General features: G+C 37.7%; 2 protein-coding genes and 2 pseudogenes across 11 annotated transcripts; 3 read left to right on the forward strand and 1 right to left on the reverse strand.

Moving 5' to 3' along the window:
• Positions 1-3,740: 3,740 nt before the first annotated feature.
• On the forward strand, positions 3,741-7,120 carry LOC147555438 (uncharacterized). Of its 6 annotated transcripts, none has more exons than XM_086662971.1 (4): positions 3,741-4,012; positions 4,730-4,994; positions 5,563-6,675; positions 6,767-7,120. In XM_086662971.1, the coding sequence occupies exon 3, from the start codon at positions 5,573-5,575 to the stop codon at positions 6,662-6,664; it is 1,092 nt and encodes a 363-aa protein (XP_086519097.1). In that variant the 5' UTR covers positions 3,741-4,012; positions 4,730-4,994; positions 5,563-5,572; the 3' UTR covers positions 6,665-6,675; positions 6,767-7,120. The 6 variants fall into 6 exon arrangements, with proteins under 6 accessions (XP_086519097.1, XP_086519094.1, XP_086519099.1 ...); XM_086662968.1 differs by having other exon boundaries at positions 3,781-4,012; positions 5,563-6,660; XM_086662973.1 differs by having other exon boundaries at positions 3,827-4,012; positions 4,725-4,994.
• Positions 7,121-8,341: 1,221 nt separating this feature from the next.
• LOC147555439 (pentatricopeptide repeat-containing protein At5g66520 pseudogene) lies at positions 8,342-13,220 on the forward strand (annotated as a pseudogene). 4 transcript variants are annotated; one of them, XR_015234875.1, is made up of 7 exons: positions 8,342-8,376; positions 8,665-9,026; positions 9,301-9,415; positions 9,612-11,930; positions 12,018-12,223; positions 12,322-12,438; positions 12,769-13,220. The product of XR_015234875.1 is annotated as a pentatricopeptide repeat-containing protein At5g66520 pseudogene, transcript variant X4 (transcript). The 4 variants fall into 4 exon arrangements; XR_015234874.1 differs by lacking the exon at positions 12,769-13,220 and having other exon boundaries at positions 8,344-8,376; positions 9,301-11,930; positions 12,322-12,709; XR_015234873.1 differs by lacking the exons at positions 8,342-8,376; positions 12,769-13,220 and having other exon boundaries at positions 8,415-9,026; positions 9,301-11,930; positions 12,322-12,709.
• On the forward strand, positions 11,822-12,423 carry LOC147555440 (biogenesis of lysosome-related organelles complex 1 subunit 1 pseudogene; annotated as a pseudogene).
• A 7,682-nt stretch (positions 13,221-20,902) lies between the features above and the next one.
• LOC147555441 (uncharacterized) lies at positions 20,903-22,953 on the reverse strand. The gene is made up of 3 exons (XM_086658490.1): positions 21,202-22,953; positions 20,996-21,048; positions 20,903-20,909 (listed from the first exon to the last, which is right to left on the reverse strand). The coding sequence occupies exons 1-3, from the start codon at positions 22,951-22,953 to the stop codon at positions 20,903-20,905; spliced, it is 1,812 nt and encodes a 603-aa protein (XP_086514616.1).
• Between the last annotated feature and the right edge of the window lie 1,840 nt (positions 22,954-24,793).

A 24,793-nucleotide genomic window follows, 5' to 3' on the forward strand; every position in this document is an offset into this window, starting at 1 on the left:
CACTGAACAACCGACAAGGCGACAACCCATCGCCTGCCACCTATCGCCTACCATCATATATCTCTCATTCTCTTTTTGCTCTGTATTTTTTTCATCCTCTCAATCCCTCTCTGCTTTTCTTTTTTCTCTCTTTTCCCTCTTCTTCGTCGCAGTGTTCCTCCCAAATTTGTTCCTCCCAAATCTCAGATTTGAAATATGGGGGCATCCTAGACGTATAATTCATCTGGATGCCTCTCAAATCTCAGGCTATTTAAGGATTACGGACATTAGAAGAAATTGGAGATGAGAGATGAAAGAGGGGAAGGGGAGAGGAGAAAAAAGAAAAGGGAAATGAAGTGAAAGATGAAGAAGATGAGAGAAATGGAAAAAAACAAAGATATAAGGGAATAAGAAGAAAAAAATTCGGGGGCAAACGAAAATGGTTGTGATCAGTCAGAGAAGAAGGGAAGAAAATAATCGAGTTTTTTTTCCTGCGGCGTATTGTTGGTCGTCTGACTGGTGTCGACAATCCTTCACCGACAAAAATAAAAGAGATAGAAAAGGAGTATAAAAATCAAAAGAGAAAGTGAACTATTGATACTGAAAGACAGAAAGTATCATGAGGGGTCTTATTGGATATCGGTAATTTTTACGCGTGTGTCATTTAGGTGAATTGGTCAAATTTGTGGGTCAAAATGGAATTAACCATTGTTCTCTTATTCTATAACTGTAACAACCACTCACTTGACCAACCACGTTAATCTCGCTTTCTCCCTTAAACGCCGTTATCATCCGCCTTCCCTACGCTGTCACTCAGGTACTACTCAGGTTATGCATTTTTCCTCGAGATTTACAATAAAATTAATCAACCGTCTAAATTGGTTAATAGAGTATTAGTTTTTTTTTTTGTCAGTGGGTGTAAACTGTAAACTATATTATTTGAGGGGTGCTATTGTTTTCAATTATAAGTTGGAGACGAGTGGAGTTGGCGGACACTTGACATCCCACATAGACAGTGCAACAGAAAAATATAGGGTTATTTCTCAAATGACTCCCAACTTTGTGACTAGCTTCCTGTATGGCCCCTTATTTTCGCAATAATTCCCGTATAGTCCCCTTTTTCTGTTATCTTTAGCTTTCCGTTACTCTCTCTCCTCCATCTCATTTTCTCTCTCTGCCACATCATCTGTTATGCCACCTCATCATCTTCTCCGGTGAAGATCGCCGGCCGACCAATTTTCCGGCCGACGACCTTCAAACATTTTAAAAAAAAATATTTTTCTCTCTCCTCTCTCTCTCTCTATTTTTTTATTTTTTTAAACAGGTCTTGCTGTTCACAAATAGATATGTTCGTGAAGAAGGTTTATTCAATGAACAGACCCACCTCCGGCGAAGGGCCTTCCCTTCGCCGGAGTTTTTGAGAGAGAGGACATATTATTTTATTTTTTTTTAAAAAAAATTTTAGAGAGAGATTTTTTTTTTAATGTTTGAAGGTCGCCGGTCGGCGACCTTCACCGGAGAAGATGATGAGGTGGCGTAACAGATGATGTGGCAGAGAGAGAAAATGAGATGGAGGAGAGAGAGTAACGAAAAGTTAAAGATAACAGAAAAAGGGGGCCATACAGAAATTATTGCTAAAGTAGGGAGTCAGGCAAGAAGCTGGTCACAAAGTTGGGGGTCATTCAAGAAATAACCCAAAAATATACATAGACATGGAGGTCTATTGAACTCTTTTTTTTTGTTGCAAGGCAGTATTAGTTGATACAGTTTGGATATTCATTAAATTCATATTTGATCTATTTTCTCTTAAGATTTAGATTTAAAAACGCATCTTTCGTTACAAAAATTTGTGTGTTTGAACTTTGAAGGAATCAAGATTACTTAATCTGTTTGGCTACTATAAATCTTAAAACTCTTGAATCTTAAGAAAACTTAAGTCTAAAATTTGTATATAGACTAATTCTCATCCTACTTCTTGAGATTTGTTAGGATTTTAGATTATTAACCTAAATATCAAATTTAAAATCGATCAGAAAATAATATTCTATAAAATAACGTTTTTTCTACAAAATAATTATTTCGAAAATATATTTTTTCTAATTTTTTTTCGAGAAACTGTTTCTTCAAACCCCGTTTTGTTTATAAACAGGTTTCTCAAAAACCGAATTTTCAAAAACCGATTTTTATAGAAACCAATTTTCGGAAAATCGTTCTTTAAAAAAGAAGTCGGAAATTTTTTTTTATCAAAAACAACTTTCGGGAAAAACACTGTTTCATCAAAAAAATGATTTTCGAAAAAAAAAACGGACATTTTTTAAAAACACAATTTCTTCATAAAAAAAACAATTAAAGAAGCGTTTCAAAAAAATTCAAATAATTATAAATCTTAGAATTCTTATTACTTACCAAAGAAAATCATGTGCACTTGTGAATCCTTGTGATTCCTTCATCCAAACACACTGATACGTTTTTTTTGTACTACATATCATTTGAGAACCTATCCTTACATTTTTTTTTTGAAAAACATGCACCTTTATTTTTAGGAGTACAATTATAAGAGGCTAAAAGTTAAAGATTACTCTAGACCTATACTAAATCAACAATCTCTATTTTCGAGTCAATTCTTTTTCTATCTCTTGATAAGCTTCTTCGCTCTCGATGGACGATTGATTCTTATTTTGATTTAGGTGGATTTACTTTTGTAGCCTCTTCTACTATTTTCTACTTTGAGGCAGTAGAAAGAAACATTATACAATAATTTCATAGAAAATAATAAGTCGTTATGGTTAATAGCGAGTTGGGTATGGAAATTGAGTCGGACACGTTGGTGGGAAGTCATATCAAATTACACAGCCAATGTATGAGACCATTAGTTTGCAAGGCTACGCCTTTATATTCAACTAATTTAATGTTTTCATTTGCAACATACACATATGTTTGACATTATATAAAGTGTATTCTCAATTATCGTTGTGGTTTTTGTGTGGAGTTTTGCTCACACACTCTTTATATAATGTAGCATTTTTTGAACTTAACATGTGATTTTTTCGCCGATAAAATAGAACATATGTGTCTGATGGACAGACCGATCCAAACATTTAGGAGGTCCGAAACGAAATTAAAATTTGAGGCCCTATACCTCTTGCATATAAACTAAACTCTTAACCATCAAGTTACAACTTAAATATTGTTATAGGGTTGTTTAGAATATAATCATTATTCCGAAACAGACTTACTAACCTCAAAATGTGAGGTCCTTCATAAAGTGGGGGCCCAAAAGCAACCATTCCGGTGGCTTTTGGCCCGGTCCACCGATGTTGATAGGCGCAACAAATGTATTAGTTTTGTTACCGTATGAACTTTTGTTGCTTTGTCAACATCAGATATTGATGAGGAGACTACCCCTTCTTGGCGTGCCACTATTTTCATATCTTTTAGATGGTTGTTATGTACTTGTTATAGTTTAGCTTATAAAATCTCATTTATGTAATCCAAAAATATAAAAAAGATTAACAGAGGTGTATAAAATTCAATTATTCCAAAGACAATTCTCGTCAAAATAAAAACGCGATAACGACGATTGTTTTATTACATCTAAAAATCTCATTCATGTAATCCGTCATTTGATTTGGTCTTTTCATTATCCGTCAATTAAATTTATAGATCAAACTAAAATGTTCGGTTTTTAGTATTCGAACCAACTCTCATGATCATTGGATCGGTCCGCAAACCCTCCAAATTTATTTGGATTGAGTTAGTTTGTCGATTCAGATACTAAATGTACACGAACAAGTGAACAGTATAGAAGTTGTGGCTTCCAACTAGTCCAGCAGCTGTTGGCCAAAATGTCACTTCACTTCATAAAGCCACGGCTGAAAGAGCCAAAGAGGGACAGTCTTGCACATGATGATCACGTGCCAAACACGAGATCTTTTCGTTCTCATTTTGATTTCATTTCAAAAGCCCTAATTCGGTTCATCTTTCTTCCTGAAGAAGAAGAGGAAGAGCAAGAGGATTATTCTTCTCCATTCAAGTAATTGTGAAATTCCAACCCTTTTTACTTTTATTTGGTTTTACTGTATGATTATTTTGATTCAGGTGCTTCAATTTCAACTTATTCATTCATCAATTGTTTAATTCCTTTTTTCATATACGTTATGAATTCATCCGGGTAGTTTTGGGAGATTGCTTCATCATTTGCTTAGGTTTTGTTGTTGTATAGTCAAGTTTAGGGTTAGGGTTGAGGCTCTTTGTGTTAGTAGGAAGTAATTCGTTAATTTTTAGGGCATGTATTTCACTTTCAGTACTGTAGTCCAACAATTAGGTTAGACTAGCTTAGAGGTTGTTTTGATTTATCTGTGCTTGAAAGGATTATAAATTAGAATTAGCTGGCGGTAGATATAAATGAAAGGAATAGGGTTTAGGTTTTCATTTATCCAACTGTTTAGTATGCTTGTCTCAATTCCGAACCGAGGTTTCTATGTTCTTATTTTATCACCTAACTTGATCTAATTGAAATAATATTTTGTTGGGATATCATAGTTTGAGGTGTTATAAGTTTCTTTTGGGTTATGAATAAAATTACTCCCTTGTTTTTCGTCTGAGTTTGTGTATCATGCAGATAATGGTTTAGGGTTTTTAATGGCATTTAGCTGCACATATATTTTAGAGGATGTCGTGCTTGATTATTATATAGGCATAAACATTATAAATTTATAACAACAGTTTCTGATTGAGCGGTGAAGTGCAGGTTCTTAGGGCATCAACAATGGTGGCATTGAGATTCTTGGCGATGTAGTTAATGGTACAGAGGGGAGAAAGTACGATTCTTCAAGGTCTGTGGGGCACGAGACGTTTCTCGAGTTCTCTAAGACAGTCAGAAATTGGTTTACAGGATTTCGTCCTCGATTAAATTGAGACTGCAATATAAGATATTTTTAAGCCGGGTGATACAACTATAATAAAAGTAAGAAGCTACAAGTAAGAAGATAAAGTTCAAAGTTCCTTCTCTATAAGTGAGTATCCAATTTACTGCTCCACTTTTATAAGATTGTTTATGAGATATTCCAATGTTTTGATAGATGAGCCGATTAGGTATGTCTGTTATACCCATAAAGTATATCTTATTCGACCAAAATACTCATATAATGTATACATCTTTGCTCATTTTGTGGCACTGAGTTTATCTACACTCATATGTAGAACTTGACCTTCATCCTATTTACATAGGGGAAACAATTGTCCTTCATATGTCCTATACTCCTATCCATTTGTTTTTGTAGTATTTTAGACCACCGTCCTGTGTGTTATAAAACTTTAACATTGATACTTCATTCATTTGGTTTAAATCAGATGTGGGTCGTCAACTTTGTTGTGAAAGGAAAAAATTTCTTCCATTTTTCTTTGAAAACATTTGCAGGTTCTAGCATCAAGTCAATGGCTTGTAATTGTGTTTTACAACTATATGTCTTGCTGAGAATGCTATGATCTATGTAGATTGCACTTCACGTTTATACTTGAAGTTGTTTTAAAAGAAACATCTGCCATTTTTGACAGTTCAATGTTTCAAATAATTTCTTACAGTCAAAACAAGATGACAGATAAGAAAGGAAGCTCGCCTACTATCACAGAAATCCATGGGTTGCATAAGGAATGGGACGAGGCTTTATGTCCAATCTGCATGGACCATCCACATAATGCTGTTCTTCTTCTGTGCAGTTCGCATGACATCGGTTGCAGGTCTTACATTTGTGACACGAGTTATCGGCATTCAAATTGTTTGGATCGGTTTAAAAGAATGACAGTTGACCTCAGAAACACTTCACAACCAAGTTCTCTTTCTGAAAACCCTGAAACTTCAACACTGGATGCATCTATTATCGTAGGTCCAAGTATGGGGATCGACTTAGAAGAATCATATGAAGACTTAGTTGAAGGATATGGCAGCAATAGCGGAGTCTCGGCTGAAATAGTTGAAGGATCAGGAGAAAATAACACTCAAGGCCCACATTTGAATTCTGAACTTTGGGGTGAAATTGTTGCTGAATCAAGTAACTCATCTGATCAGGGCTTAAACTTGAAATGTCCTTTGTGTCGAGGTTCAGTGCAAAGCTGGAAGGTTGTAAAGGAAACCAGAGATTACCTTGACCTGAAAACCAGGAATTGCTCTGTGGAATCTTGTGACTTTGTCGGTAACTATAGGGAACTTCGAAGGCACGCCAGGAGGATTCACCCATTGTCTCGACCCGCTGACGTCAACCCATTAAGGCAACTTGCTTGGCGACATCTGGAGAGCCAACGTGAATACAATGACATCATGAGTGCCATCCGTTCAGTGACACCTGAAGCCTTCGTATTTGGAGATTATGTTGTTGACAACGAAACTGCAGCTTCTGGTAACAGAGAAGGTGGTTCAGGAGAAGGAAGTAGACCTCGGTTCGAGGACATGTTTTTTCTGTTCCAGATGATTACTGCTTCTCGTTTTGAGCCTTGGCCTCTGTCAAGGGCTATGAGGCGGAATCGTTCATCTGGAGGTGTTTCTAACCCTCGATATCTATGGGGCGAGAATCTCTTAGGCCTTCAAGACGATGGAGTGGACTGGAATTTCTCAAACGACGAAGATATTTCCCCTGTGCCAAGAAGGCGCCGGAGATTCACACAGCCCAGGCATGATGAAAACCCGTAATTTTCTTACTGGTAATTTCCTATTCTTTTGCAAAAATTTTGTCAAAGAATCATATTTGTGAATCAATGAATTTCTTCCTTTGTTCTTTTTATTTCTTCTCAGAATTTCGAGGCTGTAGAGGAGTCGTGGATTCCGAAAGTTTCAGCATAGCGAAGAAGAAAGCTGGAGATGTGGAACAAAAATGCGAGGGGATTAAGCAGTTCGTGTTGTTGCATGTTTCTACATGCAAAAAACACGAAAAGAAATAACATTGTTGTTTATTTTGACATTATGCCTTTGTTATTTATTCGCAATTTCAACCAACTGTGGTTCCTTAGCAATGGGTCAATGCTACTCATGATTCTATAGGACATTGTACATAGCTTTCGCTCCTGTTATACATTTTATTTTCCTAATGTGCTCTCATTGGAAGTAAAACCTCTGTACTGAAAATGAATATATGCTCCTTTGGTCAAATAAGGGTTAATGCTTATGAAGTATATCTGATTCAGCCGGGATTGGGACAAGGTCACAAGCCCAAGTGACATCTCTTCTTTTATGTGGCTCCACATTGAATCACAACCGTTTAATCTTTCCTTAGTAGTGTCCTAACAATTTGTTCTCCCATTGTCTGGAGGTTTTTGTCGGGTAGAATGACAAAGAATGTAGACATTGTTGACTGTTGTAGCACATTACCTTGAGATAGTAAAGCGGGGCGCAAGACATTGTTGTAACACATTTCCTTGAGATAGTAAAGCGGGCGTGGTGGCCCTTCTATAGTTTTAACACCACAAGTCACAGATGTTTCAAAATGCCAAAGCAAATTCTTGCTATCAACCAAGAAGGCCGTTCCAACAGTAACCCATTATCGATACTTTATGTTATAATGTGACTTTTGAAAGAATACGTCGTAAAAACTGTGAGAGGCTGAAGTATGAAAGCAGGCGGTTTCATTAACTCACCAGTAGTCTGATGCTCACCATCTTATTTATTTATTTTAAAATGTCGGCTACGAAAGGTCTTTACAAATTCATTGATACATCGATATGATGGGATAAGCATGATAACTGTCCGACGAAATTAAATGACTTAAGCTTACAAAAATTGTTTAATTTATGCTCGAGTTGAAAATTCATGGATTCGCACTTCCCAAGTTCAATATTCATGGATGTGTGCACTTCCATGGGTGGAACCTAGGACCTCCAGCACTGCAAAGGAGCTGCACTTACCATCTTATTAGAGCAAAACCAGTGTATAGGGAGGGCTGGGTCTCTCAATTTGAATTTGGGAGCCCCAACGCACATCGCCGAACCCGGGAGCCCCAACCCCCAGCCCACATCACCCAACCCGGGAGCCCTGGGGCTGGGATCCCCCTACTCCGGGGCTCCTAGCCCCAAAATCTAACCGTTGGGAGTTCCCCTTTTTTTATTAAATCTAGAAAATTGTCTTTTTTTTAATGTTACTTTTATTAAATGTATTTTTTTAAAATAACACTTCATTGATAGAAAACCTTTTTTTAAAATAACACTTCATTGATAGAAAACCAAATACATAATAAAGTAAACTAACTCCCCCACAAACACATAATCGAAATACAGAAAAATAACGGTAATAGTTCCGTTAATCATTGCGATCTTTAGTAATCCACAAGTGCTCTACAAGATCTACCCTTAAATAAGTAAACTAACTCCCACATGCGTACACCCACCCATACACATATTTTGAATTTGGGAGCTCCTGTTTTTTTGAAAATTCGACTACGGTCTACGTTAGTTGTTACAAGGCATTGATGCATCATGGAGATGTAATGAGCACGATAACCGCCTAATATAAACTGAGAATGAAAGAGGCCTAAAGCCCGACAACGAAGAGGCCTAAAGCTCGACAAATTATTACATTATTCATAGCCTAAACTACATAGGATAAGATGACAACTGCTTCCACCGAGACTCGATCCCACGACCTCATGGTCTTAAGAGGGGTATCCAACCGTTACACCAAAGGGTGGTGGACTTTGGGAGCTCCTGTTGGGAGCCCGATGCTGGAATTGAGAAATGGCTTGGGGATCTCAAAATTCAGGTTGGGAGGCCGAGCCCCACACTGGTTTTGCTCGTAGACACATCTCCTCAAAATATTTGGGTAAGGGTCTGTAGTGTTAGTTTTTGAAGGGTTTGGAAATTTCAAATTAGGGCGAGATTGGTAGGAGAAGGTAGGAACGTGAAGATTGAAGTATATCTCTTGAAGGATTTGAACTTGCAAGGAGGCAAGGAAACCTAACTAGCTTCAAATTGCTTCTCCCTAATCACAGATTCAAGTTGACTTCCTCGGGTTGCTCCTTTAATCCTTTACCGACGATCAGTTCGGCCTCCGGCGAATCAATCAGGTTAGCTTACGGCGAATCATTAAATTATAATACATTCAATGATGCACAGTTACTACAATGTCTGAAGTTTTAGCCTTTTAGGGCATGATAACTACTTCTCCAGTAAGAGATTATATTATACTCCCATTTTAGAGCACGTTTCATTTTATCCCTCAAATGTTCATGTTTAGATTATTGTAACTATTAAAAAACCCAAAATTAGGTTATAAATGGATGTAATGTTTCATACGAGTGAGTATTAATTCACTTCCTTCATTGCAATTTTCCTTTGTAGCCATTGAAGCAGAACCATCAGCTATCTTTAAGGCAGGTGGAATCCAACAAAGTAACTAATAAGGGGATCTTTATAAAATTGGGTGGGCAAGAAGTAGCCGGACGGGGATAAAGGAGTGAGTTTCCATTTTCTCTGATATTGAATTTCGATTCGATATGTTTACTCTTTGTGATGATGCAATACATCTTTACTTGGCTGTTTTCAAAGTGTAGTTTTGATGGTGGTGAATAATTTATGATATTGTCGTGTTAATGACTTCGATTTCGAGGAATTTCTCTTCTCTCACAGATTATATACTCTTCCATCTCCAGAATTCTCGGTTCCGTCTCAATCAATTGGAACAAATTCACGCCCAACTAGTCACAAACGGATATCTTGATTCAGACCCTCTTTGGCTCAGCTTCCTTTCTTCCTGTCTTAGATCCCGAAAACTTGATTACACTTTGATTGTCTTACAAAATCTACCAAAACCCAACTCATCTTTATGGAATTCAACGATAAGGGTATCCATAGAATCTGGTTTTGGTCAAGAATTTCTTAGTTTTTACAAAATTATGTTGAGGGAAAAGATCGTCCCAAACGATACAACTTTCTCTATGATTCTTCGTTCTTGTGCTTCACTTTCTACTACTCAACTCGGACAATCTTTCCATTGTCAGATTTTAAAAATGGGTTTTTATTTTGATTTGTATTTGCAAACTGGGTTGCTCGATTTTTATGCAAAAACTGGGAATTTAGTTTCTGCAAAGATGTTGTTTGACGAAATGCCTGAAAGAGATGTTATTTCACAAAATGCGATGATTTCTGCGCTTGGTAAACATGGTTATGTAACTGAAGCTCGGAGATTGTTTGATGAAATGTCTGAAAGAAACTCATCTTCTTGGAATACCATGATGACTTGTTATTTCAAGTTGGGTGACATGAATTCTGCTCGATGGATCTTCGATTCCAATCCAGTCAAAGACATAGTTTCTTGGAATGGCATGATTGATGCTTATTGTAAATCAGAGCAGTTGATGGCAGCAAAAGAGTTGTTTGATCGGATGGGATCAGCAAAGAACTCAGTTACTTGGAACACAATGATATCGGGGTATGTTCAATATAGGGAATTTAGTAAAGCAGTTTCCACATTTCAGCAAATGCAAGCAGAAAATGTTAAGCCAACTGAAGTAACGATGGCTAGTTTATTATCTGCCTGTGCTCATCTTGGTGCTCTAGATTTAGGTAGTTGGATACACACTTATATAAGACGTCGACACTTTAAGATGGATTTTGTTCTAGGTAATGCTCTTATTGACATGTACTGTAAGTGTGGGATTTTGGAATCAGCTCTTGATGTTTTTCACGGGTTGTCGGTGAAGAATGTTTATTGCTGGAACTCTGTCATTGTCGGATTAGGAATGCATGGTTTTGGGAGCGAAGCCATTAATGCTTTCGCTGAGATGAACAAGAATAGTGTGAAACCAGACGGTGTTACTTTTGTAGGATTACTCAGTGCATGTAGTCATTCAGGTTTGGTTTCCGAGGGTAGATATTATTTCTCTCAAATGTCTCTAGATTACGGAGTTGAACCAGGAATGGAGCATTACGGTTGCATGGTAGATCTTCTCGGAAGAGCTGGTTTCCTCGAAGAGGCCTTAGACCTCATAGAGACAATGCCTATGAAACCAAACGCGGTAACATGGGGGAGTTTGCTCCGTGCATGTCAGATCCATAAGAATAGCAAATTGAGCGAGCACGTAACAAAACATTTGTTAGTATTAGACCCTAACGATGGCGGTAATTATGTTTTCTTGTCAAATATATATGCATCCTTGAATCGTTGGGATGATGTAGAGAAATGCAGGAAGGTAATGATGGAGAAGGGTGTTCATAAAACACCAGGCTGCAGCTCGATTGAGTTGGATAACATAGTCCATGAATTTGTAGCTGGTGATACTTCACATCCACAGATTGTACAGATTAATGCATTTTTAGATAAGATTGGTAAGGAATTAAGGGTGGCCGGGCATGAAGCCGATATGTCTTCTGTGCTACATGACATAGAAGAAGAAGAGAAAGAGAATGCAGTGAGATATCATAGTGAAAGAATTGCTGTTGCATTTGGGCTGATGAATACACCGCCGGGGAAGCCAATTCGGGTTGTGAAGAACCTTAGAGCATGTAGTGATTGCCATGCTGCCATGAAACTTATATCGAAATTATACAAGAGAGAAATAATTGTACGAGATCGGAGTCGTTTTCACCATTTTAGGGAAGGGTCCTGTTCTTGTAAGGACTACTGGTGACAATTCAAATGATGAGTTGAATAGTAGTACTATGAGTAGTATAACTTATCAGTCATTTTCTAGCCTGTTGAAAGATGAATTACCTAATATGTTCAGCTTCTTATACTCTGTTAATTGGCCTTTGTTGATGATTAACCAACCAAGTAAATGGCCCAGATGCATGAAAAGGCCCTAACCTTCAAAAACTTCTCTCTCTGTCTCTCTAAAACTAATTGTCCAATGTTTGATGAAGGATGGAAAGACAGAAACCAAAATCAGAGATGATGGGTGGATTAGAGTCTTCTCTAGTGGAATTAGTTCACGAACACAATAAAAAAGCTCTGAAATTACGTGACGATACGGGTAAGTTGTTGTTTGATTGTGTTCTCTTGTTTGTAATTTAGAACCCTAGAAATGGATTTGGTGATTAATTTTTTTATTATTATGCAGAGAGATCAAAGAAGAAAGCTTTAAGAGCAGCAAATCGTGTTTCGGATGTGTTGGTGGATAGAGTGAACGGTGGAGTACAGGAATCGTTTATTAACGAGAAGAGAATTGAACATGAAATTAGGGGTTTATCGTCAACTATTATTCGGTACACTAGACAAACTGATCAATGGCTTGCCTCGTCCAATGCACTCAATTCTGCCTTAAAGGTTCGATTTGTAACCTTTTCCGGTCTGATTTTGTTTCTGCTTTTCTGATTCTTGTGTTTATGGAGTTGAATGAATGAATGCTGTTTTTTTCTGAACAGGAGATAGGGGATTTTGAGAACTGGATGAAGACCATGGATTACGACTGCAAGCTCATTAATACTGCAATTCGAAACATTCATAAAGCACCACCAGGAAACTAGATTTAGAAGAAGAAGGTACCTCCCCTCCCCTCCGGCCTCCTCCCCATTAGAATGGATGTATATTATGTGAGAAAGAGTATGCGCGATAGAATATAGTAGTGTGGTGTTTCAGTTTTTTTCCTCAACATAATAATTTCTTGCCAAATTCATCACAACTGTACTACATGTTGAAATTCGTGTATTCTGAATAACTCCTTTGGCCAAATTACATTTTTTTGGTAGCGTTTGTGTGTGTGTTATAAGAACCGAACCTCATCTTCTATTTAGCTTTATTATCTGTTTAAAATATTTTACTTTGAATTATCGTGACATAGTGTGTTTTCACATGTGGTGGATATGAAATAGGTAGAGGAGGCTGGAGAGGAAGTTATGATCGTGGTGGTGTCCTAGGAAGGATTGGTGGGCGAGGAAGGGGCGGTAGAGAAGTCTAAGTTCAGTAGTTTCGGGAGATATGGGGGTCGTTTTGTTCATTTTTCACAACTTAACTTTTGCCTTGGCCCGAAAGTGGAGATTTTGGAGCTTCACTATTACTAAACACATGCAAGCGATATAGTTTTGTTTTCGGTAATCTCCGTATCGATATAGTTTTGTTTCAAAAACTGGTGTGGTTCATTTTTGAGTCATACCCTCATTCTCAAACCACCTTATATACATAATTTATCAGTGTGTGTATTGACTTGGTTTTATAAATGGAAGCAAAAAAAAAAAAACTAGGGTTTGTAAATACAAGACTGATATCTCCACAGTGTGTATTTGACAGTGATGGCTGCTTTGGTGAATGAATTTTTCTTTTCATATATCTATGTTTTGTTGGCATCGTATATTAAAGTCAAACCTTGACTGAACCCGTTTTTTTTTTGTTGAAAGACTGAACCCGTTATATCAACAAAATATTCCAATAAAACTTTTTGTAGAAAATGTTATGCGAAATTGCATATTAGAAAAAATATTACACTTTTGGTCGCAAGTTTCTCCCATTTTCAGCCTTATTACTTGTAAACTCTATAACATGTATATATTGTACGTACATAATAAAATATATAAGACGTATCTTCAGTATCGCATATTAAAACAAAACGCTTGGTTTCAATAACTTTTAAACGAGCTGGCTTGACGAACCACCAGAAAGGCTCTGTCGACAGTCCACACAAGGTCAAGTTCAGACTACAAATAAGTCGGGTTCAGATCGTGCGACCCATTTGACAACTGCCTAAGATAATCTTATTTTTTTTTTTTTTGAAATAAACATAACATAAAACCAAGCGTTTGACCCCATTACACGAACAGACCAAACGGAAATAGCCACAAAAAGGGTTACTAGAACAACCCATTACAAATCCAGGACCAGAATGGAAGAAGCAAGAGAGTGAGCGTCACTGTTGCTTGAGCGGTGACAGTAACCCACTTCAATCTGTCTGTTCAACACTACATCTCTTAAAGCCTTTATTTCATGCGTGTATCTCCATGGGACATCCATATCAACGGTGGATACTAGGTTAATCAAAACCCTAGTGATAGACCCAAAATTAGGTCTATTCCCCAAGAATAGGGGTCAAGTTATAGTATTCAAAGTATCGTTCCAAAGATAAGCTATTTTACCTAAATCTTGAATTTAAAACCCCTTTCAATTTTTTAGATTTGATTTTGAATCTACTTAAAGAGAGAAAACAATACTAATAAACTAATAAGGATGAAATCAAGGAAGAAGAAGAATCTAGGGTTTTCGATTTCACCACATAAATGGACTACTTAAAACATGCATTAATTAACAAATCCCTTTTCTCATGTATAACTCAAAATCTAACATAATAAACTATTTAGATTTCGGAATATATTCTTTAATAACACAATTCAAAATCAAGAATGTATGATTGACTATCATATAAGCCTAATTTCCTACACTATCATTCAAGATCTAAAAGGCATATCTCATCTAATAATTCAATAAAAGCATGAAATATCTAATTATAATACATGAATGATAATAAGGTTATAGAATCAACATGAAATGACAATCAATAGGCATTGAAGCTCAAAATAAGGATTCATTGATTTATAACATATCTCAAAATAAGCCCAAATATGGGTTTCCTCTACACCCTAGATACAAAATTTAGCTACTCATGGAATCTAAAATAATATTCATTGAATTCATAAAATAAATGAAATTACAAAAGATTAATGGAAAGAAATCACCAAGAATGTTCCCAATCCATATTCCCATGTATCTCCATTTTGATGTCCAATTTAAGCTCCAAGTATCTCAAGAATATTGCTCAAAACTCCAAATAATAGCTTATTAGAAGATAAAAGAAGAGAAATTTAGAAGAGAGATAGAAGAAGAAGAGATTTTAGAGAAGAAGATATGGAGAAATTAGAAGGTTAGAATAAGAAATTAGAAGGAAAAAGTAAATCTAGAGAAAAGATGAAGGTGGTAGAGAAAAGAATGGTGGCTAGGGTTTTTAGTTGAGAAGAGGTAGAGAGAAAAAGAGGCTAAAGAAGAGAGAGAGGCTAAGGGGGGAGAAGTTTGGTTGATTCTCAATAAGAGTTTATATAGAGTTAGGGTTTAGTTGGGGTTAAATGGTAAAAATTGGGAGAGTAGGGGGTCATTTTGGGGTTTTAGGGTTAAAAAGCACAAAAGAAACCCTAAAATAAAGAAACACCAGGCGGCTAGGGTTTGGTGCAAGTTCCGGATGCTACCATGAGACGCGGATAATACACTGAGGTGCGGCAGCAAGCAGGAATCGTCGGATTAATCCGAGCACGGATCTGGAGAGACGGGAAGCTGCCACGCGTCCAGAAGCACGGACCTTAAACTGCTTCGGGTGCACGGAAATGGGAATAAAGGACGGGATTTACGGAGGCCGCACGATTTCAAAAACGCGCGCGTGGACGGATAAGATTAAAACGTAGGATCTGATGCACGGAGTTAAGTTACGACGCGCTCCACTGGATCAGTCTTATAAGGGCCACTTCGCTGCTGAGCGCTAACACGGGAACCGCGTATACCAACCTCCATACATCGACACGTGTCCCTAAGCATACCACGGGCCAGAATTTCTACCGAATATATCCCACCTGGTCAACAGTACTTGACCCAACTTTGACCTTGATTTATTCCTCCATCCGGACTCCGATTTGACTTCCGTTTTCTCCTACGGACTCGTCTCGACCTCTACTTTTCAACCACGCACTGACTTTGGCTAAATTTCCAGAATGTCCTTGACTCCAAATGACCAAAATACCCTTTATGCATCTTTTTCTCATTTTTAACCGTTTTTTCACCCCTAACTCTGCAAAAGACACTTAATCAAGAAAACCAACTATTTTATTACAATAAAGACTCGAAACAGACTAACTCGACTAATTTAAACGACTCCGATGGGACATTTTCATGACCCATCAAACATCCCCAAACTTAGATTTTGCTAGTCCTCGAGCAAAACAAAATAAAAGAAAAACCTAACTCACTTTCGGAGGAATCCCGGTTGCATTTAGCATATGCAACAAGCCGTTAAACCCCTAGGTTGCCCTAGTGGACGAGTTTTGTCTCGTGAGGGTTTCCAGAGATTATACCCACAAAATTCAAAAACATTTCTAAAATACAATAGGGTCCAAAAGCACTCAAAGTCAACTAAGACGGACTAAAAATGTTTATCTCCTAGAAAATTTTAGCAAGCTAATAGGAATCAATCAAAGTCAACAACACTATACAGACGCTAAAGATCTCTTCACTAATAATCTAGACTCAAAGTGTACGTGACTAGCCACAATGAGAATCACTTCAGTTCCGAACACACAGAGCCTTGATCCCTATCTTAATACATTTCGCCTCGACTTTGGCCTCACAGACATACGCTCTAAAAGATGAAGTCACTCAGAAAAGGTTCGCTCGTATGTGCGAGTGTGATCACTAAACTTGAACTCAACACATAAAAAAAAGGTAAGGACAACATTGAATGATCTACGAAAAGGAATATAACCACTAAATGGAATGGGGAAGCTCACTTACCCTTCTCACCCACTCTACCCTCTAATAATGCTTCCTAAAGGTCAACGGATACAAGTGATGAGATGGATGGTGATGAGATCCCGAGAATGTCGACGTCTTCAACAGTTAGAGAACTTCAAGCAACTTCCATACTTAGCTTTTTGCTTCAAACACTTATTTTACATAACAAACTAAAGTTCACATGAACTTTTACACACACTTTCTGTTTTTCAAGGATTTTTTTTTTTTTTTTTTTTTTTTTTTTTTTTTTTTTTTTTTTACAACTTAACTATAAACAATACAAACAATGCAATACCACAATACCAACACTAGTATTCTCAACAATCAACTTTTCCATTTTTCACACTTTGCTTTCACATTCTTCTTTCTTTACTTTTCATGCCTTCATTCTCGGGAGTCATATGATGAATGGATGGTGGAGTATCCGTCTTCCTAAAGTTGACACTATTATCGGGTACCATGGACTACAAGAGTAAGGTTTATTCGCTATCCTGATGTCACTCCTAGTGGCTATGGAAGTTGAGCACACGAGATCAAATGAGCTCTTTTTACAAATTTGCGAGGTTGAGTAGCTCTTCACTCTACTCGGAATCAGCGCAGAAGAGTACACTCAAAGGTAATAGAAAGGCTCAGAAATCTCACAAGGGTTAAGTCTCCACTAATGATTAATCTAGTTCTCTCAGAACCGTCTACCCTTCACTTCCATAATACTCACATGGCTAGCACACAGACGACCTCAAGACACGAAATTCATGAAGAAACCTTTAACAACCGGATAGTACGATCAACTCGACTCTATAACTATTAACAAGCCAAAAACAACCATTAGACTCACATTTTCGGTCCAAAATTGAAAAAATTTTGAACCCTCTTGAATTTTCGAAATGAAGGACTTAGCAAAAAGTTCTTCCCTATCCCCAAACTTAAACCGAACATTGTCCCCAATGTTCTGAAGACTATGCCAAAATAAAAAGATGAGAGGAAAGATATTACCAGACTCCACTGTCCTATATCAGAAGCATGGGTTGCCTCCCAAGAAGCGCTAAGTTTAAAGTCTTCAGCCAGACTAAGCTGATCATCGGGAATCACTTCTGATATACTGGATTTTCAATAAAAACATCCACGGTTTCGGGCGATATTTCTAAAAATGGTTTTAAACGTTGACCATTGACTTTAAAACAAACACCATTTTTATCCTCAATATCAACCGCACCGTGAGGATACACAAATTTGACAACAAAAGGCCCCGACCATCTAGAACGAAGTTTTCCAGGAAATAAATGCAAACGAGTGTTGTATAAAAGAACTTTTTGACCTGGTGAAAATGATTTTCTCAAAATATTTTTATCATGAAACACCTTCATTTTATGCTTATACACTCTAGAACTCTCATATGCATCATTCCTCAATTCTTCTAACTCACTAAGTTGGAGTTTTCTCTCTCTACCTGCGTTGTCAAGCGAAAAGTTCATTTGCTTGATAGCCCAATATGCTCTATGCTCTAACTCTACAGGGAGGTGGCAAGCTTTGCCATACACCAATCTATATGGAGACATTCCAATGGGAGTCTTAAAGGCTGTACGATAAGCCCATAATGCATCAGTTAGTCGTAATGACCAATCCTTTCTATTTGGATTGACTGTTTTCTCAAGAATGCGTTTAATTTCCCTATTGGAAACCTCAACTTGACCGCTTGTCTGTGGATGATATGGGGTGGACACTCGATGAGTAATACCATACTTTTTCATTAGAATCTCAAACTGCCTATTACAAAAGTGTGTTCCCCCATCACTAATAATCGCACGCGGAGTACCAAAACGAGAAAGGATGTTTTCTTTTAGAAACTTGATCACAACTTTGTGATCATTCGTTTTGTAAGCAACCGCCTCTATCCACTTAGACACATAATCGACCGCGACTAGAATATATAGATTGCCGAAGGAGTTCGGAAACGGACCCATGAAATCGATGCCCCATACATCAAAGACCTCAATAACTAAAATGGGATTTAGGGGCATCATATTTCTACGTGAAATACTCCCCAACTTCTGACATCGCTCACAAGCTACACAATATGCATGGGTATCCTTAAATAAAGACGGCCAGTAGAAACCACATTGTAAAATTTTGGCGGCCGTCTTTTTGCTACTAAAGTGACCCCCACATGCATGGTCATGACAAAAGGAGATGACGTTGGTTTGTTCACTATCAGGGACACATCTCCTAATAATCTGATCGGGACAATACTTAAACAAGTATGGATCGTCCCAGAAGAACCGCTTTACCTCGGACAAGAATTTATCACGATCTTGCTTAGTCCAATGTTTGGGCATTTGTCCCATAACAAGATAGTTCACTATGTCTGCGAACCAAGGTAATTGGGAGACTACAAGAAGTTGTTCATCAGGAAAACTCTCTCTAATAGGTAACTCATCATTTACGGACTTCACAACAAGCCTAGACAAGTGGTCTGCTACAACATTTTCGGAACCTTTCTTATCCCGTATCTCTATGTCAAACTCTTGTAGCAAAAGTATCCATCTAATCAACCTAGGTTTGGCCTCTTTTTTAGAGAGGAAGTACTTTAATGCGGCATGATCAGAAAATACTATGACCTTAGAACCTACTAGGTATGACCGAAACTTCTCTAAGGCATAAACAACAGCTAACAACTCTTTTTCAGTGGTCGAATAGTTGAGTTGTGCATCATTCAACGTCTTACTAGCATAATAGATTACGTGAAGTAATTTATTTTCACGTTGACCTAAAACGACTCCTATTGCATAATCAGATGCATCGCACATGATCTCAAAAGGAGCTTTCCAGTTAGGCGGTTGAACAATAGGAGCAGTAGTAAGCAAAAGTTTGAGTTTATCAAAGGCCTCTAGACAAGCATTATCAAAGACAAACTTGTTCTCTTTTGCCAAAAGATTACAAAGAGGTCTTGATATCTTACTAAAGTCTTTGATAAATCGACGATAAAAGCCTGCATGCCCTAAAAATGATCGGATGTCTTTAACTGTTTTTGGTACAGGAAGACTTTTTATCAACTCTACTTTGGCTTTATCTACTTCTATACCCTTAGCTGAAATGACATGCCCTAAGACGATTCCTGAACGAACCATGAAATGACACTTCTCCCAATTAAGCACTAAATTCTTCTCTTTACATCTAACCAACACGAGTGTGAGGTGATGTAGACATTCATCAAATGATGACTCAAAGACTGAAAAATCATCCATGAAAACTTCGAGAAACCTTTCTACCATATCAGAAAATATGCTCATCATACAACGTTGAAAAGTAGCGGGTGCATTACACAACCCAAACGGCATACGACGATAAGCATAAGTTCCAAATGGGCAAGTGAAGGTTGTTTTCTCTTGATCTTCAGGAGCAATGGCAATTTGATTATACCCGGAATAGCCATCTAAGAAACAATAGTAACTATGTCCTGCCAGTCTCTCGAGCATCTGATCAATGAATGGAAGAGGAAAATGATCTTTCCTCGTGACCGTGTTCAACTTCCTGTAGTCTACACAAACACGCCACGCAGTGGTCATCCTGGTGGGTATTAACTCATTGCACTCATTTCTAACTACAGTAATGCCTGACTTTTTGGTAACAGTTTGAACAGGACTGACCCAAGTGCTATCTGAAATAGGGTAGATAATACCCGCATCTAATAATTTCAGGACTTCAGATCTCACAACTTCCTTCATATGAGGGTTAAGTCGACGTTGCATCTCTCTCGATGGTTTAGCATCTTCTTCTAAGTAAATGTGGTGCATGCAAACTAACGGACTTATACCCTTGAGATCGGCTATAGACCATCCTAGTGCCTCTTTGTGTTCTCTTAGGACATCTAACAATCGACCCTCTTGTTCTTTCTCTAGCTCGGATGCAATAATAACAGGTAGGGTTTCTGAAGGTCCTAAAAACGAATATTTCATGTTCTCAGGTAAAGGTTTCAACTCTAAGGATGGTGGTTTCTCAATAGGCTGGGACGACTCTGAAACAGATGGTGATTTGGACTCCTCACTTGCCGATGGTTGAGTTGTCTCTAAAGTTGATGCCATACTTGGTTCAGAGATTGTGAGGGATTCAGTTTTCGCTTTCCATTTCTCAGTATCCAGTAATGGGGTGGAATCTAATAAAGCATTCACCTCATTGATACTACCTTCCTCATCAAAATCTAAACCAAAGTAGGCCAACAATGTTTCCAACGGGTCATCTGATAGAGTTGTTGGTAAAGAATCCTGAACCAACATATCTATCAAATTTAACTCGTTAAAATCATCAACATCATCGGGGTGAAGTCCAGCATGGAAGATGTTCATCTCTACAGTCATATTTCCAAAAGACAATTTCAACAGGCCGCTACGACAATAGATGATAGCATTGGATGTAGCTAAGAATGGTCGCCCTAATATGACAGGTATTTGACTTTTGGAATTATGGACTGGCTCAGTATCTAAAATGATGAAATCAACAGGAAATAAGAATTCCCCAACTTTGATCAAAACATCTTCGACTATGCCACGTGGGTGCCTAACAGACCGATCCGCTAACTGAAGGACCACAGAGGTTGGTTTGATCTCACCTAATCCCAACTGTAAGTACACAGAATAAGGAAGAAGGTTAACACTAGCACCAAGATCCAATAGAGCACGCTCTATTTTATAATCTCCTATGGTACATGGTAATGTAGGACTTCTTGGATCCTTGAACTTAGGTGGAATATTTTGTTGGATGATCGAACTAACATTCTGAGTAAGGAGCACTTTCTTATGCACATTCATCTTACGCTTACTAGTATATAAATCCTTAAGAAACTTGGCGTAAGCTGGGATCTGTTTGATCGCATCTAAAAGTGGAATGTTGATACTAACTTGTTTGAACAACTCCATTATCTCCTGAAACTGAGATTTCTTCTTTGACTCGACCAAACGTTGAGGGTATGGAGCTCTAGGGACATAAGGCTCGGATACTAAGGGTGGACTTTCTGACTCAGGAGCCTTTTCAGGCTCATCCCTCGAGACTCTGGTTGGCAACGAAGACGGCTCGTTCTCTAACTCTTCCTCTTCAGGAGCTCTTACCTTGTTGTCCACAATTTTACCACTTCTAAGGGTTGTTATTGCATTAGCTTCATCTGGTGGTGGTCTACCCAATAGACCTTTTGGGTTCTGCTCAACTTGACTTGGAAACTTACCTTTCTCTCTCTGACTAAAGGCTTCATGAAGTAGACCTATTTGGGTTTCTAGCTTAGACAAAGATTGTTGGTGAGATGTTTCTAGCTTAGTCAAAGCTTGACGGGTGGATTCCTGAAACTCCTTCTGGTTCTGAGCTAGCATATGCATGGTGTCCTCTAATGATGTCTTCTTTTCGGGTGGGTGTTGGACATTGGGCTGAGCAAACGGGTTGCTAGGTGCATTAAACCCATGAGGGTTCATAGAACTACTAGGCTGACTCTGGTATTGACCCTTAGACCAAGAGAGATTGGGATGATTTCTCCAGCCTGGATTATACGTGTTAGAGAAAGGATCATACTTCTGACGATTGTCTTGCCTAGAGTTTTGATAGAGAGCATGAGCTTGTTCTTTGTTAGCAGACTCAAAGAATAAGGCACATTTGTTCCCCGTATGAGTAGGGTCTCCACAGACTGAACAAGGGTAAGAGATGGGTTCATTTCCAACACTCATGACATGAGTGGGATCCTCCGTGAAGATTTTAGGTTGATTCATCACTAAGGCTTCCAACCTTCTGGTAATGGCGTCAAGTTTGGACTCAGAATCATCGATCCTATAAATCCCGCCCTTAGTTGGATTAGGCTTTGCCCTAGTGATAGGTTCTCTAGAAGTTTCCCATTGTTGGGATTGTGCGGCTAGTTCCTCAAGAAAATCCATGGCCTCATCGGCGGATTTGTTGGAGAACCCACCATTACAGAATGACTCGATCATGGAGGTGGTAGGATAATCTAGTCCTTCATACAACAGTTGGACTAGTTTCATTTTTTCGAACCCATGATGTGGACACTCTAGAAGAATGTCCTTGAATCTCTCAATATAGGAGTAGAGAGATTCTCCTTGGAGTTGCTCGAAATTAAGCAAACTCTGCCTTAAAGCTCTAGTTTTATGCTTGGGAAAGAATTTTTCTAGAAAGACACCACTAAGTTCTGCCCAAGTAGAAATAGACTCAGGTTGTAAGGCATACAACCATGACTTAGCTTTATCTTTTAGAGAAAAAGGGAACAACCTTAATCTAACGGCATCAATCGAGTTAGGGACGTTCATGGTCTTGCAAACGTCCTCAAATTCCCTAACATGATAATACGCGTTCTCGTTCTCTAAACCACGAAACACCGGAAGCATATTGATGATTCCCGACTTTAACTCGAAATAAGTGTTAGTCGGGGGTAGCCTAATGCATGATGGTTGGCTAACTCTAGCCGGATGCATGTAGTTTTTGAGAGTCATAGGTTGATCCTCGGCTCTAGCTTGATCAACGTGATCCTCCATAGACTCGTTTAAAGAAAGGTTCTCAAGTAAAATACTCAAATCAGATTCTTTAACAAAACGACCTCTCTTATCACGTAACCTAGGGGGCATAAACCAAAAGACAAGACAAGGGACTCTTTTTGAAAATTTTTATTTTTATTTTTTATTTTTATTTTTTGAAAAGAAAAGGAGTAAGGAAACTACGAAGATCCTAAGGAAAACAACAAAGCAAGCAAGCTGACTCCACCAAGCAACCTAGACACAATCTAGACGACTGGGTAGTCTTTTCACCTAAAAATTGATCTAGACAGCTTCTACTTCTCACCAAACTTGAACTATGATTCTTATGAGGAGTTACTCCGTCACAGTACAACGATCAAGAATTGTGTTCTTGGATCGTTCCCTCTTCCTGGGAAAACTCCAAATACTAATCAAGTTCGAGATTTGTCAAGAGTGTCCTATAAGCTCGTTACCCTTTGGCCAATGTCTAAATCAGATTTTAGTTTTTAGGTGAGGTTTGGGATCGGCGATGTTGTTACCTAGATGGGCAAGAGACCGGTGATGAAATCCGACTCCTATCTTGTAATGGGTTGATGCCCTTACTAATATGATAATTAAACTAATAGTTCGACAATCAATTAGCAAGCAAAAAACATCACAAGTACCCACTTACAGGAGATTCGTGGGTGATCAAGAAGTTACCTCCCGTTCAAGACGGGCGACGACCTTTGTAGACGACCCGGGCCACTCTTCCCGCAAGTGTGCGAACCCGAGGCTTCTTAGTTTCGGTTACAAATTAAATGCCCTCTAATTTAGGGTCAAAACAATAAAGGCCTTATTACAAAACAAACAAATAAAAGAAATACAAAAAAAAGTTATAACACTCTCTCACCAAAATAAAAATAAAGTACTAAAATTTAAAAAAAAAGGTCTTCTTGATGTCCTCCTTCTTGATGTTCCCTCCCTTTAGCTCCTTGTAAATCTACACAAGGAAAGGAAAAGCAAGTCAAAGTAATCAAAATAGACAAAAATGAAAATAAAAACCAATTCAAGATTGAAAATAAAATTAAACTTATCCCCGGCAGCGGCGCCAAAAACTTGATAGACCCAAAATTAGGTCTATTCCCCAAGAATAGGGGTCAAGTTATAGTATTCAAAGTATCGTTCCAAAGATAAGCTATTTTACCTAAATCTTGAATTTAAAACCCCTTTCAATTTTTTAGATTTGATTTTGAATCTACTTAAAGAGAGAAAACAATACTAATAAACTAATAAGGATGAAATCAAGGAAGAAGAAGAATCTAGGGTTTTCGATTTCACCACATAAATGGACTACTTAAAACATGCATTAATTAACAAATCCCTTTTCTCATGTATAACTCAAAATCTAACATAATAAACTATTTAGATTTCGGAATATATTCTTTAATAACACAATTCAAAATCAAGAATGTATGATTGACTATCATATAAGCCTAATTTCCTACACTATCATTCAAGATCTAAAAGGCATATCTCATCTAATAATTCAATAAAAGCATGAAATATCTAATTATAATACATGAATGATAATAAGGTTATAGAATCAACATGAAATGACAATCAATAGGCATTGAAGCTCAAAATAAGGATTCATTGATTTATAACATATCTCAAAATAAGCCCAAATATGGGTTTCCTCTACACCCTAGATACAAAATTTAGCTACTCATGGAATCTAAAATAATATTCATTGAATTCATAAAATAAATGAAATTACAAAAGATTAATGGAAAGAAATCACCAAGAATGTTCCCAATCCATATTCCCATGTATCTCCATTTTGATGTCCAATTTAAGCTCCAAGTATCTCAAGAATATT

The sequence above is a fragment of the Eschscholzia californica genome, unplaced genomic scaffold, assembly GCF_041429995.1.
Source record: "Eschscholzia californica isolate CP2 unplaced genomic scaffold, dmEscCali1.0.p SCAF_2, whole genome shotgun sequence".
Classification (NCBI taxonomy): domain Eukaryota; kingdom Viridiplantae; phylum Streptophyta; class Magnoliopsida; order Ranunculales; family Papaveraceae; genus Eschscholzia; species Eschscholzia californica.